This window comes from Haliotis rubra, unplaced genomic scaffold, assembly GCF_003918875.1.
Source record: "Haliotis rubra isolate DU_JTF1 unplaced genomic scaffold, ASM391887v1 Scf83, whole genome shotgun sequence".
Lineage (NCBI taxonomy): Eukaryota > Metazoa > Mollusca > Gastropoda > Lepetellida > Haliotidae > Haliotis > Haliotis rubra.
The window spans coordinates 599,450-618,356 of NW_025767557.1; the positions used below are offsets into that span (position 1 = coordinate 599,450).

Here is an 18,907-nt window from a genome sequence, read left to right on the forward strand (position 1 = left end):
TTCACTTTAAACAAAAAGTAAATCAAATAAAGTGAAATTAAGATTGCGAATCCTCATAATTTTACCTTGCCAATTGAACATTTGAATCTCAGAAGTTTATTCATCTTAGGATAAAAGTTGTTTAACAAACGATCATAGATTCAAATCGCTATTATTGGTTTGTATTACAAGGGGTAAGCACAATTGAATGAAACCCTGAGAACAAGATGGGTTGGTTTCTACGGTAGTCTGAAGTTAAAGCTCATCACGCACCCCACACGTGCATTTGCTTCACTGTTCCAACTACTGCGCGTACCCCTTGTAATACAAACCAATACTAGCGATTTGAAACTATGATCGTTTATTAAACAACTTTTATCCTAAGTTTAATAAAATTCTGATATTTACATGTTCAGTTGGCAAGGTAAAATTATGAGGATTCGCAATCTTAATTTCACTTTATTCGATTTACTTTCTTGTTTAAAGTGAAATATAGCAATTAATCCAGCTATTTTAAAAATAATAATGGATTTTGTAATAATAATAATGGATTTGTATAGCGCCTATATTCCACCACACGGTGCTCAACGTTGCTGAAATCCCAATCTGATTATTATTATTATCCGATAACCCAAGGCTGGGTTAATAGTCACATTACTTATCCCACCGGGTACCCATTTTCTGCAGGGTGAACAGAGGCAATTTTGAACAAACTCACTTGCCTAAGGTGAGACCACATGTATACACACGTGTCAACGGTAAATGCATTATGGCCACTAAGAAATATTAAACATGACAGAATAAACAAGGTAAAATGATAAACTTCTTCGTTTACACATTTCTTGTGGCGTGTCTGTAAACTGATGGTGAACATTTTGCAGGGAGTGGACTTCGACGTCACCAGTATCATCTGTCGTGCTATGTACTGCTACATACCTTCGATAAATACATGTCAGATGTTGACGGCCGCCAGAGGCACGACATGCGGGAACAAGAAGGTAGGTTACTGGTTGCCAGGGAAACATGAAGGTTGGTTACTGGCTTGAAAGGGAAACAAGAAGGTAGGTTACTGGTTGCCAGGGAAACAAGAAGGTAGGTTACTGGCTTGCCAGGGAAACAAACATGAAGGTAGGCGTTACTGGCTTAAGGGAAACCAGGAAAACATGAAAGTTGGTTACTGGCTTGACAGGGAAACAAGAAGGTAGGGGACTGGTTGCCAGGAAAACATGAAGATTGGTTACTGGCTTGACAGGGAAACAAGAAGGTAGGGGACTGGTTGCCAGGAAAACACGAAGGTAGGTTACTGGCTTGACAGGGAAATATGACAGTTGGTTACTGGTTGCCAGGAAAACATGAAGGTTGGTTACTGGTTTGACAGGGGAAACAGGTAGGTGAAACAAGGTAGGTTGGTTACTGGTTGACAGGAAAACATGAAGGTTGGTTACTGGCTTGAAAGGGAAACAAGAAGGAAGGTGACTGGTTGCCAGAAAAACATGAAGGTTGGTTACTGGCTTGACAGGGAAACAAGAAGGTAGGTGACTGGTTGCCAGGAAAACAAGAAGGTAGGTTACTGGTTGCCAGGGAAACATGAAGGTTGGTTACTGGTTGGCAGGGAAACAAGAACGTAGGTGACTGGTTGCCAGGACAAACATCTGAACAAGTAGCTGGGTTACTGGTTGCAACAAGAAGGTGGTTACTGGTTGGCAGGAAACAACATCTGGGAAACAAGAAGCTGGGGTTACTGGTTGGCAGGGAAACAACATCTGGGAACAAGTAGCTGGGTTACTGGTTGGCAGGGAAACAACATCTGGGAACAAGTAGCTGGAGTTACTGGTTGGCAGGGAAACAGGGAAAACATAGAAGGTAGGTTACTGGTTGGCAGAAACAAGAAGGTATCTGGGAACAAGTAGCTGGGTTACTGGTTGGCAGGGGAAACAACATCTGGGGAACAAGTAGCTGGGTTACTGGTTGGCAGGAAACAACATCTGGGAACAAGTAGCTGGGTTACTGGTTGGCAGGGAAACAACATCTGGGAACAAGTAGCTGGGTTACTGGTTGGCAGGGAAACAACATCTGGGAACAAGTAGCTGGGTTACTGGTTGGCAGGGAACAACATCTGGGAACAAGTAGCTGGGTTACTTGTTGTCAGGGAAACAGCATCTGGGAACAAGTAGCTGGTTTACTGGTTGGCAGGGAAACAACATCTGGGAACAAGTAGCTGGGTTACTGGTTGGCAGGGGAGAACATCTGGGAACAAGTAGCTGGGTTACTGGTTGGCAGGGAAACAACATCTGGGAACAAGTAGCTGAGTTACTGGTTGGCAGGGGAACAACATCTGGGAACAAGTAGCTGGGTTACTGGTTGGCAGGGAAACAACATCTGGGAACAAGTAGCTGGGTTACTGGTTGGCAGGGAAACAACATCTGGGAACAAGTAGCTGGGTTACTGGTTGGCAGGGAAACAACATCTGGGAACAAGTTGCTGGGTTACTGGTTGGCAGGGAAACAACATCTGGGAACAAGTAGCTGGGTTACTGGTTGGCAGGGGAACAACATCTGGGAACAAGTAGCTGGGTTACTGGTTGGCAGGGAAACAACATCTGGGAACAAGTAGCTGGGTTACTGGTTGGCAGGGAAACAACATCTGGGAACAAGTAGCTGGGTTACTGGTTGGCAGGGAAACAACATCTGGGAACAAGTAGCTGGGTTACTGGTTGGCAGGGGAAACAACATCTGGGAACAAGTAGCTGGGTTACTGGTTGGCAGGGAAACAACATCTGGGAACAAGTAGCTGGGTTACTGGTTGGCAGGGGAAACAACATCTGGGAACAAGTAGCTGGGTTACTGGTTGGCAGGGAAACAACATCTGGGAACAAGTAGCTGGTTTACTGGTTGGCAGGGGAAACAACATCTGGGAACAAGTAGCTGGGTTACTGGTTGGCAGGGGAAACAACATCTGGGAACAAGTAGCTGGGTTACTGGTTGGCAGGGAAACAACATCTGGGAACAAGTAGCTGGGTTACTGGTTGGCAGGGAAACAACATCTGGGAACAAGTAGCTGGGTTACTGGTTGGCAGGGGAAACAAACATCTGGTTTATTGGTTGGCAGGGAAACAAGTAGCTGGTTTACTGGTTGGCAGGGAAACAACATCTGGGAACAAGTAGCTGGCTTACTGGTTGGCAGGGAAACAACATCTGGGAACAAGTAGCTGGTTTACTGGTTGGCAGGGGACAACATCTGGGAACAAGTAGCTGGGTTACTGGTTGGCAGGGAAACAACATCTGGGAACAAGTAGCTGGGTTACTGGTTGGCAGGGGAAACAACATCTGGGAACAAGTAGCTCTGGGAACAAGTAGCTGGGTTACTGGTTGGCAGGGGAATCTGGGAACAAGTAAGCTGGTTTACTGGTTGGCAGGGAAACAACATCTGGGAACAAGTAGCTGGTTTACTGGTTGGCAGGGGGACAACATCTGGGAACAAGTAGCTGGGTTACTGGTTGGCAGGGAAACAACATCTAGGGAACAAGTAGCTGGTTTTACTGGTTGGCAGGGGAAACAACATGGCAGGTTTCACAACATCTGGGAACAAGTAGCTGGTTTACTGGTTGGCAGGGGAACAACATCTGGGAACAAGTAGCTGGTTTACTGGTTGGCAGGAAACAACATCTGGGAACAAGTAGCTGGTTTACTGGTTGGCAGGGGAGAACATCTGGGAACAAGTAGCTGGGTTACTGGTTGGCAGGGAAACAACATCTGGGAACAAGTAGCTGGTTTACTGGTTGGCAGGGAAACAACATCTGGGAACAAGTAGCTGGTTTACTGGTTGGCAGGGGACAACATCTGGGAACAAGTAGCTTAGTTACTGGTTGGCAGGGGAAATCTGGGAACAAGTAGCTGGGTTATTGGTTGGCAGGGAACAAGTTTATACTGGGAACAAGTAGCTGGTTTACTGGTTGGCAGGGAAACAACATCTAGGAACATAGCTGGAAACATTTGGCAGTAAACAACATCTGGGAACAAAGTAGCTGGGTTACTGGTTGGCAGGGGACAACATCTGGGAACAAGTAGCTGGGTTTACTGGTTGGCAGGGAAACAACATCTGGGAACAAGTAGCTGGTTTACTGGTTGGCAGGGAACAACATCTGGGAACAAGTAGCTGGGTTACTGGTTGGCAGGGGAAACACATCTGGGAACAAGTAGGGTTGGCAACAAGTAGCTGGAGTTACTGGTTGGCAGGGAAACAACATCTGGGAACAAGTAGCTGGAACTTACTGGTTGGCGAGGGAAACAACATCTGGGAACAAGTAGCTGGGTTTACTGGTTGGCAGGGGACAACATCACTAGGAACAAGTGGCAGCTTTCCACTGGTTGGCAGGAAACAACATCTGGGAACAAGTAGCTGGGTTACTGGTTGGGAAACAACATCTGGGAACAAGTAGCTGGTTTTTACTGGTTGGCGGGAAACAACATCTGGGAACAAGTGGCTGGTTTACAGGTTGGCAGGAAACAACATCTGGGAACAAGTAGCTGGGTTACTGGTTGGCAGGGGAACAACATCTGGGAACAAGTAGCTGGTTTACTGGTTGGCAGGGAAACAACATCTGGGAACAAGTAGCTGGTTTACTGGTTGGCAGGGAACAACATCTGGGAACAAGTAGCTGGAGTTACTGGTTGGCAGGGGAAACAACATCTGGTTTACTGGAAACAAGTAGCTGGGTTACTGGTTGGCGGGGACTCTAGGGAACAAGTAAGCTTAGTTACTGGTTGGCAGGGGAAACATCTGGGAACAAGTAGCTGGGTTATTGGTTGGCAGGGAACAACATCTGGGAACAAGTAAGCTGCTTTACACAGGTTGGCAGGGGACAACATCTGGGGAACAAGTAGCTGGTTTACTGGTTGGCAGGGGAAACAACATCTGGGGAACAAGTAGCTGGGTTACTGGTTGGCGGGGGAAACAACATCTGGGAACAAGTAGCAACTGGTTTGGCAGGGGACAACATCTACAGGAACAAGTAGCTGGCTTACTGGTTGGCAGGGGACAACATCTGGGAACAAGTAGCTGGGTTACTGGTTGGCAGGGAAACAACATCCTGGGAACAAGTAGCTGCTTGGCGTTACTGGTTGGCAGGGGAAACAACATCTGGGAACAAGTAGCTGGGTTACTGGTTGGCAGGGGAAACAACATCTGGGGAACAAGTAGCTGGTTTTACTGGTTGGCAGGGAAACAACATCTGGGAACAAGTAGCTGGGTTACTGGTTGGCAGAAACAACATCTGGGAACAAGTAGCTGGTTTACTGGTTGGCAGGGAAACAACATCTGGGAACAAGTAGCTGGGCTTACTGGTTGGCAGGGGACAACATCTGGGAACAACATCTGGGAACAAGTATCTGGGAACATGTACTGGTTGCACAGGTTGGACAACATCTGGGGAACAAGTTTCTGCTAAGTACATTGGAACACGTGGCGGGGAACTGGTTGGCAGGACATCTGGGAACAAGTAGCTGTGGTTTACTGGTTGGCAGGGAAACAACATCTGGGAACAAGTAGCTGGGTTACTGGTTGGCAGGGGACAACATCTGGGAACAAGTAAGCTGAGTTACTGGTTGGCAGGAAACATCTGGGGAACAGAAGTACAGCTGGTATACTGGTTGGCAGGAAACAACATCTGGGAACAAGTAGCTGAGTTTTACTGGTTGGCAGGAAACAACATCTGGGAACAAGTAGCTGGGTTACTGGTTGGCAGGGAAACATCTGGGAACAAGTAGCTGGTTTACTGTGGTTGGCAGGGGAAACAACATCTGGGAACAAGTAGCTGGGTTACTGGTTGGCAGGGAAACAACATCTGGGAACAAGTAGCTGGTTTACAGGTTGGAGTTAACATCTGGAACAGGGGCTTACTGAACAACATCTGGGAACAAGTAGCTGGGTTACTGGTTGGCAGGGGACAACATCTGTGGAACAAGTAGCTGGCTTTTACTGGTTGGCAGGGAAACAAGCATCTAGGAACAAGTAGCTGGTTTGGCTGTGGTTGGCAAAACATCTGGGAACAAGTAGCTGGGTTACTGGTTGGCAGACAACATCTAGGAACAAGTAGCTGGTTTGTTACTGGTTGGCAGGGAAACATCTGGGAACAAGTAGCTGGGTTATTGGTTGGCAGGGGAAACAACATCTGGGAACAAGTTTCTGGTTTACTGGTTGGGAAACAACATCTGGGAAACAAGTAGCTAGTAGTTTTACTGGTTGGCAGGGAAGAACTTGCTTGAACCAAGATTGGTGGAACAACATACTGGGAACAAGGAAGGAAACAGGACATCTGGGAACAAGTAGCTGGTTTTACAGGTAGTACACAGCAGGGAAACAAATGGAAGGGCACACAGGGAAACAAATATCTGGGAAAGGGAGTTACTGGTTGCACATGGACAAAATCCAGGGAACAAGGAACACACACAAGGTGGAACACATCTGGGGAAGGAAGTAATGCACACACAGTGTGGAACACATCTGAACAAGGTTGGACACAGCAGGTGGGGACAACACAGGAAGGAACACATGGTAGAACACACTGGAAGTAGCACACAGTGGTTACAGGACCACAGTGGAAACGACCCAACACAGCACACAGTGGACACACAGAAACATCTGAAACAAGGAAGCACTGATTGGCGAAACAACATCTGGGAACAAGTAGAAATGAACGACCAAGTTTACAGGGAACACACAGTGGATTAGACACAGTGGTGGAAACGACCTGGGAACACACAGCAGCTGGTTTTTGGCACACAGCGGAAACAACATCTAGGGAAATGCAAGCTGACAGGACAATGGTTTAGCATGGCTTACTGACAGTGGTGGAAACACGGGACATCTAAGGATGGACACACATGGAGCCACATGGAAATGCAAGACCTGGTTGACAGGGGATTACACACACACTTGGGGAACAAGTAAGCTGGTTTGACACTGGTTTGGAACAGAAGGACAAGCATCTGGGAACAAGTAAGCTGGGTTATTGGTTGGCAGGAAACAACATCTGGAACAAGTTTCTGGTTTAAGCCACACACAGGAAAGAACTTGCTTGAACAAGGAAGCACAATATGGGAAAACAAGAGGTACGTTGCTAGTTTGCAGGAAAAGGCGCAGCAACAAGAAAGGACTTACTGGTTGCCAAGGGGAACAAAATCCGGGAACAAAGAGGTAGGTGACCTTTTGCCAGGGAAACAACATCCGGGAAGAAGACGGTGTGTTAGTGGTTGACAGGGAAACAACATCCGGGAACAGAGAGGTAGGCTACTAGTTGCCACGGGAACTGAAATAAACAAATATTGATTTATAAAGAGTTTGCCTTCAGGCAATTATAATTTTTATCATATTGGCATGAACTGATCGCTTCATACAACACAGATATCTCGAACATGTTAACTATTAAACACGACTGTCTCCACTCTCCACTATAATGATATCGACCAAATGTGTTGTTTTATAATTTCATATTCTATCCAAGATACCTGTTCACTGGATGTTGAAGTAGGTAGCCTTGTAGACAAAGCGCCTAGATGAAGTATTCCTGAGTGTCCCGTACAACACCCACTCACTCACCCATCCTTCACTGGATACAATAGTTTTACTTCGCCTATGTATGACTAGAATTTCGTGGATGTTGGTTCAGACCATGGATACTTCTTAAGTGTGATCCTCTTCTCACAGGTAAATATGTAGTCAATTTGAGCTTCCTTACGTGTTTACCTGACCAAGAAGTACCGTTAAACAACGCTGAGTCGTGACCAGTCCAGTTAGTCTTTGTACAAGTTGTTGCAGATGTTCATCCCCTGCCTTCCTGTTTCAGTGGTGCATTAACGGAGACTGCCAAACAAGTAACAGTGCACCTGCAGCTGACGGTAATGCACATGCACTACTATTCTATTATAATGCAAAATAGCAGCATAAGCTTGGGACAGACCACTTCATATCTTCTGGACATCCTGTTCCTTAGTTATGGCTAAGTAATGAGTCAATTTCTAATTCCTAACAGATAGTATGATAATGACAAGTGTCCAATGGCTTCGACCTCAAGTTCCTGATACATGATTCAATGTTCAATGTATCAATACATGAATGTCAAATTAGGATAAATATCCTAGAGCTTTGATATCTTGATCCCAATAGATGAATATCATATTGTGATCAATGTCCATTGGCTTTGAAAGCTAGGTCCAAACAGATGAAAATGAAATGTCCTTGACATCTACATCCCAAAGGATGAAGATGAAAGTTTTATGAATGTCCATTGACCTTGACATCTTGGTTCCAAAAGATGAAAATCAAACTATGATCAATATCAAATTATCACCAAGGTCCACTGGCGTTGACAGCAAGGTTCTAATAGATAATTATGTTTGTTCGTGTTTTCAGTCATGTAGGTCCAAAAGACTGTATTGTTTACGAGTGTTATATTGAATTGCAAAGAGAATAGAACATAACCAAGGGGCGTTCATCAAACAACAACGAGGTAGTCCACTAAATCAGGTAGTGTCACACTAACAAACACGAAACACGCCTTCTCGAGTGTAAATTCGTTAAGATAATAATGTGGGCATTCGCCGGCAAAATTGGAACACCCAAATAGATTATTTATGAGTTGTTTAAGACATCTAGATGCGATTCCAGGCAACGTTCGAAATACCTGCCTGCTCGACCGCCCGGGACGGGTTATTTTCAACATGGACTGCCAGATTCTCAAATTCACCTGACCGACGTCGGGTTACAATTTAGACATGTATATGAAGATATTCATCATATTTCAGGATAATAAATCATTATTAATTCACTCGTAAAATAAATGACGAATTCCAATTGGATGATAAACTACGCCGCTTGTCAAACCAAAATTATTTGCGGGCAGGTTAGTTTTGGTGAGGGCTGGCAATTTTTACATCTAACCAGCCCTGTGGTCTGGATAAACTTTTGGGAGTTTCTGCTCCAGGTTAAAGAATTAATTTAATATTTATTACTGAATTGTAACAATATAGCAATATAGTAGTCTTCATACTTGTCATTGATTGTGAATCTGTACTGTTCTGACCGCGAACTCAAATCACACCATCCTGTGCCTCAATTTCTGTGTTGGTTGCAGACTCTTGTCCTCACGGTGATCAACCCTATGTCCGTACAACCACAGGAAATAGCCTTTGTAACGAAAGAATCACCAATCAGCCCGGTCTATGCTATGTCAGTGACTGGAACAGCACGTGTTGTAATTCCTGCAAGAGTGCATGTCAAGGAAAGGCAGGTGGGTGAGAAACCAAACAGGGGGTAACTATGACACGCTTCTATCCAAACTGTTGCGACAGTACTGGTGTAACCTGTGTTAATGTTAGTTAATGCTTATGTAATATTACTCGGCAACGTCGTTCGTGCGTTATTATACTCATGCCAATAATGGTTGTCAATTTTCTTAATTGGAGAGGGGTTGGGGGTGTGAGGTGTGTGTGTGTGTGGGGGGTGACAACCATTATTGGCATGAGTATATTTCATAGGCCATTGCCGCATCGTAACTGAGAAGATTCAGAGCACGATAATATTTCAATAACAAGGACTCATTTAGGTGTCTAAGTTTTCTATTTTTTCTATTAATTATATTTGTATTTTTTTATATTTTTATATTTTTATTTGTGTTTTTGTGTGTGTGCATGTGGAAGTGCGTGTGTGTGTCAAAAAAACAGTTTTGTGTGTTTAAAAACAACAGTTTTCTGCTAAATCCAACAGAAAGAGTGAATGAATTTAGTTTTACGCCGCTTTTAGCACTATTCCAGTGATATCACGGCGGGGGACACCAACAGAAAGTACAATGTATAATATGTAATGGAAGTTTTCCAGGTTGGAAACCAGTTGCTCTTCAAGAATAAACAACGAGCACTTCCTTCTCATTCATCAACTGAGAATTTAGCCTCTTCCTTCATCAGTTTCACGGACAAGATTCTCAACATCAGAAACATCTTGAGTAATAATAATAATAATAATAATAAAAGGGTGATGGTGAACATGACAAACGGCCTCCCATGGATGCCAATGAAAGGTTCTGGAAACAGTTGTGGTCTGTACCCGGCAACTGTAACCTTGAGGCACCATGGGTCCGTGATTATGACCATGCAATGCATGAGAAGGTAACTAGGTCGTTTGTCTGTTACATCTCACCAGATTGCCTGAAAAGTCCAAATCAAATACAGCCCAGCCTGATGGCATTCGAAATCGGTATTGGGAAACTGTTCCCCCTGTGTCCAAACACCATTACTACAAATTGTTTCAATACTCTTGTGGACACAGGTGATGTTCCCCCATGGTTCTCCAAAGGTCGCACAATACTTCTCCCCAAGAAAGGGAGACTTGACTGATCCCAAAACTTCCGCCCTATCAGGCATGTTTGAATACACAATACAAAATATTCAAGCAGGGTGTTTGACAAACCTCGTGTCATCTTACTGCTCTTCAAATGATATCATTTTCCACAGAGAGCAGAAGGGAGCAAGAAATGGATGTTGGGAGTTGCAAGGATCAACTTCTTGTACAGAAAATGATTTTGGGAAGAGGCTAAAACATATCACCGCTACCTCTCCATGTGCTGGATTGACTACAAAAAGCATATGACTCTGTGTCCCTCACGAATGGATTCTGAACTCTCTCATTGCATTTGACCTCCCTCAGCGACTACTTGATTTACTCCAAGTCTTTAATGAGTTGCTGGTCGACTCAACTTGAGATGTACTCGCTGGGGCAGGTAGTGTAGACTTCGGAATCTATTCCAACTGTAGAAGGATTCCTTTAGTCCTTTGCTTTTTTTGTCTGTCTTTAAATCCCTTTGAGCTTTCTGCTCCAATAAAGAGGAGGGTTACCATCCCGGACCCCTCCTCAGCACAGATCCCCAACACCTCTTTACTCATCTCCTTTATAGGGATGATATCGAGCTCCTTGCCAAAGGAGATACCAATTTTGAAAGAGCAGGTTCTCCTTTGTCCTTTCTGAATGATATTGGCATGACATTTGGACTCGACAAATGTAATACTCTTCATTTGAAACGTGGCAAGGTAATCTAATGATGGATCGGTCAAGGTTACAAGGGGGAGGAGTTATTGAGCATCTTGTGGAAGATCAGGCCTACACCTATCTTGGAATGCAAGTTCGAGATAAGCTCCAGAATGCCCAGATTCAAGACAAACTTCGGGCCGAGTACAAAATCTCGTTTAAAGAAAATCTGGAGCTAGGAGCTAAATGCTCGAAACAAGGTCAAAGCCACCAATATTTTGCTGTGCCGGTCCTCCTCCTATTCCTTTGGAGTGATTGATTGGACGAAACAAGAGACATCCAGAGTCTTGACCGCCTGACCAGAAGGATCATGTCTGATAACAGAGCCCACCACCCTCGTTCCTCCTCTTTAACCGTGTATATATGCCAATCAATTCTGGAGGTCGGGATTTGATTAATGTGGAGGCTCTTCATGACAGAATTTTATTGTGTACTTTTGCACATATTATTTTATTAATCGGATGATCCTCTGGTGATGCATGTGAAGACTCATGATGGAAAGCAAAGGAATTCCACAGCTATTTTAAGCGTGCCAAGGTTGTTGGACAGAATCTGAAATTTGAGGTTGACTTTGCTGATGGCGATGTACTGCTGGACGGTACAGCGATGGTAGTAAACCAAGGTGAAGTCCTTCACCAAGTCTGCCCAGAGTCAGTCTTTTTGTGGAGAAGCGTTCTGAGAAGCCATTGCATCGTGTGTACATGCAGTGTGTGGAACAGAATAGCAATCCCTCCGACTCCCTTCGCCTGGATGAAGTCGGTTGGTCTTAAATGTGAAACTGAGGGCTTCCTTTTGCTGCTCAGGACCAGTCACTTCCCACTTGTAATCGCCTAAATGTGATTCTTAAAGAGAATATTAACATGAAATGTCGACTTTGCAATGAATTCACAGAGACTGTCCAACACCTTGTCAGTGGATGCCCTTCCTTGGCACACAAACAGCATATCTTAAACGACATGATGGCATGGCTCGCTGCTTTACTACCGTCTCCGACATGCCTGTGGCTTTTCTTTGACTCGAGGTCCATCCATGGTACGACCCTGAACATGTCCAGGGCGTCATGGAATATGATGCTTTCAAACTTCTGTGGAATAGGCCCATATACAGCCTCAGAAGAATTCCTGCCAACAAACCTGATCTTGTCCTTTTGATAAAGCCAATGAATTTATATATATCATTGAATTTTCTGTCCCTTTGACAGGAATGTGATTGACAAGATCAAGGAAAAGCATGATAAATATGCGGACCTCGCCTTTGAAATGTCTCGCTTGCATCCCAAAGTACACTGTCGTCAGGCTCCCCATTGTTCTCGGTGCCCTTGGTTTGGTACCTCCTGATCTTTGGCGCAGATCAGGAGAGTGCCCGGAGTTCTCCACCGGGAGTACAGCCCTTCTGACACTCTGGGTAATGCAGAAGGCTGCAGTGTTGGGAGCCTTTATATTCTCCGGAAAGTTCTTGGTGGGTTCGACTAGGCAGCGTTTCCTGGGAGAAGTCCCATTCGCTGTCTGGGCTGCGTGTAGAGGGCAAGGGCCCTGAGCTGATGATGAGCCTTACCAGCCTGACTGTGCCAGGATCACCCGAACCCTCTCTGCTGCATATTCTCTATAATCTGTAAAAACATAATAATAATAATAATAAATCTGCATTTTATAATACGGGCAATGCAGACAGATATGCCTGCTCAAGACGCTACAAGGGGATTGTATAAAGATACAAGTCAGGGAGTGTTGACTGGATTTTATGTCACTATGATACTTGGAGAACATATAGGTCTTTAGTTTTGATTTGAATTTCTCAAAGGTTGGACACAGTTTCAACTCTGATGGAAATGAGTTCTAGAGGATAGGGGGCAGTGCTGGAGAAGGATCTGGAGCCAAATGTCTTCAGTCGATATTTAGGAACTTGGAGGAGATTTTGGTCACTTGATCAGGTTTACGTGCTGGAGTGTGTGGAGTAGTTCAGATAGATAGTCAGGGCTGGTGTTATGGAGGCATCGATAGGTGATACAGAGAAGCTTGAACACTATTCTAGCTTTTACTGGCAACCAGTGGAGGTCTCTGAGCACTGGTGTCATGTGCACATGTCTTGGTGTTCTTGTGATGACCCGTGCTGCAGAATTTGGCAACACCTGTAGCTTAGATAGCAGTTTACCACTGATGCCCTGAAGCAAACTGTTGCAGTAATCTAGTCTTGATGTTATTAGACCATGGGCAAGTACCTTTGCAGCTTCTGCGGTTATTAAATGTCGAATGTTGCTGATGGATCGGAGATGATAATAACAGGTTCGACTGTGTGGGTAACCTGTTTCTCCATGGAGGTGTGTCAAATACTGATCTTTAAACTATTTCCGTATCGGCTATCAGAATGGATTGTTCTTCTACTCTGGCCAACTGTTGCTTAGTGCCAATCAGCATCACCTCTGTTTTGCTCCATTCAGTTTCAGCTTATTTGCTGTCATCCGTGACTTAGTTGTTGCCGTACAATCAGATATGCGTTGGAAGGACTCCTGAAGGTTCTTGAGTTTGAATTTGTCCATCATTTGTGTATCGTCAGCATATCCATGGTGAAGAAGCGTGGAGTGTTGGATGATATTAGCCAGATTTGCCGTGTACATCTCAAGACGAATGTGCGCTCAATGCAGCGCGTGAGGAGGGGAACAGGTCAAAAGGGCCGCATGACAAAAACAATTTACTTTATGATTGAAAACAACGGGAGGTATATCGGAGTCAATCAATGTTGATATGATAATAATGAATGTTTTGAGAGTGCATCACCACTTGCACTTCATAATGACCATAGTTGTTTGTACAGTAATCGCTCTTGAAAGATGATTAATGTGTGTATGACGTGAATATGTTTTCATTTTCAAACAGAAAAACGGTTAGAAACAAACACTAACAACTGTGCGATGCAAGATCATTGCCAAAATTAATGGTCTACGGTGATTTTTTCGACCTTCTTGAAAAACGTCAAAATCAAGAATGACACCCCATGCACGTGTATGGGGCTACTGCGTTGTGCACGTGCGTTGTGTTTATGGGTGGTGATAAAGAGAAATGGTGGTGCGTTCTGTCTTTGAAGGTTTGTTAACGCCAATACTTTCTATCGATTTGAACCTTCGGGTTCCCCTACTTGTTTAGATTTAGATATAAATCCGTTGCAGGACTAATACAGGGCCGAAAGTAGCATTATTAAGTACTGACTTAATATGGATGTGGATTGTGTGGTATGTGAACTGGGTGTCATCGGTTCTCGAGGGCGTGGATGAGCACTGACTTGAATGTCCACATTATGTTTAGACATCGCTGGAATAATAGAGAGTCGTAAAACAAGGCTCATGTAGAAATGTAGAACACTGTCTGTTATAGGCTGCGAGTGCGGAGACCGACAAGCTGGCTGTCAGCTGCAATACTGTGGTACATATAATGAAAGTGTTCGCCAAGCGTGTTGCAAGACGTGTGACGGCAATACTACATCAACCACTTCCACCACCACCACCACCACGTCATCCCCAACAACGACTGTGACAACTACACCTATCACGTATCCAACGACGTGTACTGACGTATCGAGCTTTAGCGGTCGCAAGTGTGCAGTGCACGTGCAGGATGTGGGTCGACATTCCTGTTATGACACCCACTTAAACCGGTCCTGCTGCGAGAGTTGTAAAAACAAAACAATGTCCCAAACTTCTGGTGAGCATATTAATCCTATTGAATCTCCACAGTCGCATTGTATGCCAAATCTGTTACCATGTATAAGTCACCAAAAGTAGGATACATAATCAGGCGGCTGCTATATAAAGGGTATATTCCTTGTGCGGGGTAATACAATCAAACAATGGTGTGTCGAACATCCGGTTGTCCCGAACCTCGGATATGTCGAAGTAGTAGGTGTTAATGGTGTTTTGCTTTACATATGTGTATGTATGTGTGTATGAATGTGTGTGTATGTATGTATGTATGTATGTATGTGTATGTATGCATGCATACATGCGTGTGTATGTGTGTGTATGTATGTATGTATGTATGTATGTATGTATGTATGTATGTATGTATGTATGTATGTATGTATGTATGTATGTATGTATGTATGTATGTATGTATGTATGTATGTATGTATGTATGTGTGTATGTATGTATGTATGTATGCATGTATGTATCTATGTATCTATGTATCTATGTATGTATGTATCTATGCTATATCTATGTTTATCTGTTCCAGGTTGTGAGTGGGGGGACCACTTCCCTTCGTCATGTTATATGCTGTCGTTTTTCCCGATAGGGGCTATCTGTCCCTTGAACTCTGCGTTGTCTAAATACTGCTGCGATTCCTGCCAGAAACTTCAGCAGGCAGTGGATCTTACCGTGGCACCGACCACACCAGTACCAAGTAGCGCCCTACCAGCATCTCCTGCCTCCTGGCTGCTCGTGGTCTGTGGTCTCTATAACATACTCAGACTAGTTTGTGGAAACTGACCCTGACTTTAGTGTGAGTGAGTGAGTATAGTTTCACGCCGCTTTTAGCAATATTCAAGCAATATCACAGCGGGGGACACCAGAAATGGGCTTCACACATTGTACCCATGTGGGGAATCGAACCCGGCTCTTCTGCGTGACGAGCGAACGCCTTAACCACTAGGCTACTCCCACTAACCGCTTGTCGTACTAACTGGAGGCAACCAACGGCGGTCAGATTCGGTGATTTCGATGATGCGTGCCATGGTGTGCTAGCGGATAAATGCTCATGATGTCAATTACTGTATTCTCTGGATCAGACTCGATTATGGTGTGTTCTCTATTCGCCTACATCCCAATTCGCCTACAGTCGTAAAACAACATGTCACGGTCTCCTGACTGTTGATTACGCAATGATAAATTAGTGTCACCCCTATGATCTAAAAGTGGAGACTTCTAGTTGATCACAATTAAAAGATAATTTATTTATCACATATCACATCATATCATTTTCTGATCACAGGGCATTCAGTCGATACTTGTGGCCATCATGTAGTACCTGTCTTCCTCCTCTCTGAGACAAGAGGGCGGTGGGGTAGCCTAGTGGTTAAAGCGTTGGTTCGTCACGCCGAAGACCCGGGTTCGAATCCCCACAATGTGTGAAGCCCATTTCTGGTGTTCCCCGCCGTGATGTTGCTGGAATATTGCTAAAAGCGGCGTAAAACCAAACTCAGTCAGTCAGTCTGAGACAAGATCAACTCTGCCCTCTGCAGGTTAGCCATTGTGACTGTCAGTGATTGGCGAACACTCCATTGCATGTGGTTAAGTTGGTTTAAACCCTATTAGTAGCAGAAAACTGAGTATTTTACAGTGAGAAATTATCTCATCATTGCTTTTGCAATTTAGCTTATGCATTAATCCCTTCCATTTTATTATAACCCAGTTGTACCTTCTTAGTGGATACACTAATCACAGGCAAATTGTAGCGCAAATAAGGTTGCGCAACAAAGAGAAATTTACCAGTCTTCCCATATGCGAGCAAAGCGCTTTGCTCGCATATGGGAAGACTGGTAATTTTCTCTTTGTTGCGCAACCTTATTTGCGCTACAATTTGCCTGTGCACGAATCATCTCTAAGCAACTACATATCCGTCAATCAAGATTAGTATGGCCCTGACCAGTGAGTCAGGCTCATTATAAGAGTATGGCGGGTGCATTTTCTAATCCCAATTAGCCTATATTGTTTTTGTATGCGATATGGGTTGAAGGCGAATTGAGATGTAGGCTAATAGAGACTAAACCCACTACTATAGTGGTGGTACAGTGTATATTGTAGATTACTAGTGTATATTGTGACCAAAGCTGCGGTTTTAATTACTCAACAAGGGAGATAACTAAAACACGGTCATGATCTTAACGCTCGAAATGAAGCATTGCATAATATACACTGTGTATATGGAACAGCGTCGCAAAGCGGCATTAAACTCGATTCAATCACTCTTTTCGATTGTGTATAGAGGGCGTTGTAGGGCCCGATCATAGTGCAATACTTGCTCATGTTTGTTTATGTATATATAGATGTTGGTACATGTCACTTTTGATATCTGTTTATAATGATGTTATAATATTTCACTCAGTGACATGTGTTTAATGAGCGTAGAATCAAAGTGTCTGGGTGAGATTAGTTTTACGCCGCTTTTAGCAATATCACACCAGAGGGACACCGGAAATGGGCTTCACACGTTGTATCCATGCAGGGAATCGATCCCGGGTCTCCGGCGTGGCGAGCGAACACCTTAACCACAAGGTTACCCTGTATAGCTGAAAACGTCTTGGTTAATTTTCCGAAGTATGATTTTCGGTTGAAAATACTTTGAATAGCCCATGTCTTGTCTAAAACAACTGGCGCTACGTCGGCACGTCAAAATACTTGTACATGGTTATACATTATACAAAATTCAGTTGAGTAATAATTTCGCACAATAACACAAATCGCATAATCTACAATTGAAGACGGGTATCTAAGATACTTTATCTTTGAAAATCAATATTTCTTTCTCTTTTGGGGCACGAGTTTACATTTCAAACAGGGTAGCGGCCATGTGGTTGTTCGTTTCTAACCCCTTTCTTCACTGCACCAATCTAATTTTACAAGAAATTACCTCTCAACGATATATTTGGAACAGTTCCAAATATGAGTAATTAAATTATATTTAACAGGAGTTCTCTAAATTTTCAATCACATAAAATCCCAACTTGATGTCCTTTTTGCTTCTCCTCTGTTTGATTGTCTCGATTATATCGCTATGGTAATATTTGAAAACGAATCATGCTGATGTCATTGTTTGATTACCTAATGCATTGTTCTTCTGTTCTTTTAAATAGACGTTGGAATTTAGGGCGAGAGTGTACCCCAAAAATCCCGCGTTTGTTGTTAATGACGGCTCGTCAGTGTCGGGTGGTTAAGTTTGGTGTATTTCATGTTATCGTATTGTATTGCTCTGATCGATACTCTTGTCAATCACTGGATCGTCTGGTTCAGAACATCCTCATTAATGTTGGGCGCTAAGAGCTAAATCTAAATAGTTACGCACAATCAGTGCTTGTGCTTACGTTTATTTCACATTTTAATTGACCAATAATCCTTTAGGTTTGTTTATTTATTGTTAGTCGATTATTATGATGAAATATATATTTTAATTGGAATAAAATTGTTTTCATTTAATAGAGTTCTGTGCTGATGTTCATTCAAAGTCAGCTGTTACATACTGTCAATACATTGTGCAGGTCTTAAGTGTTTAGGACCCGTGAAGATTCGGGTTATAAATGATCATCAGCAACCCATGCTTGTCGTAAGAGGCGACTAACGGGATCGGGTGGTCAGGCTTGCTGACTTCGTTGACACATGTCATCGTATCCCAATTGCGTAGAACGGTGTTCGTGATGGTGATCACTGGATTGTGTGGTCCAGACTCGATTATTTACAGACCGTCGCCATATAACTGGAGTATTGCTGTGGTGAAAATAAAGATATTTTGGGCGTGTGGTTCCTGGTACAACTGGGAGATTTTGCTTAATGATGCAGGAAGTTTGCTGTTTTACTGAATCTGCATCCGAGAGGTTACGTCACGGATAAAGTGAATGTAAAGAGAGTGAGTGAAATATTGGTTGAAACTTACACTTTACTGCTAGATATTATTTGATGTAAACGGGTAAAGTCTTTTCTCGCATCCTAAATTCGGCTCTCCTCTCTTACCACCCGTGAAGATCCAAGACGAATTGGTTTCAGCAACCCATACTTGTCGGCGACTAATGGGATCGAATGGTCAGGCTCGCTGACCAGGTTTACACATGTCGCAGTATCCCAGTTGCTCAGATCGATGCTCATGTTGTTGA

At 43.7% G+C, this 18,907-nt stretch overlaps 1 protein-coding gene across 1 annotated transcript in view; it reads left to right on the forward strand.

The window, feature by feature from the left end:
• Window positions 1–16,516, forward strand: part of LOC124262308 — a 42,375-nt gene extending 25,859 nt beyond the window's left edge. Inside the window, exons 13-18 of the mRNA XM_046696796.1 lie at window positions 861–977; window positions 7,823–7,874; window positions 9,110–9,265; window positions 14,424–14,750; window positions 15,280–15,620; window positions 16,323–16,516. Of these exons, the coding sequence (XP_046552752.1) occupies window positions 861–977; window positions 7,823–7,874; window positions 9,110–9,265; window positions 14,424–14,750; window positions 15,280–15,533 (906 nt within the window). The 3' untranslated portion in view covers window positions 15,534–15,620; window positions 16,323–16,516. The remainder of the gene's footprint in view (window positions 1–860; window positions 978–7,822; window positions 7,875–9,109; window positions 9,266–14,423; window positions 14,751–15,279; window positions 15,621–16,322) is intronic.
• The last annotated feature ends 2,391 nt before the right edge of the window (window positions 16,517–18,907 follow it).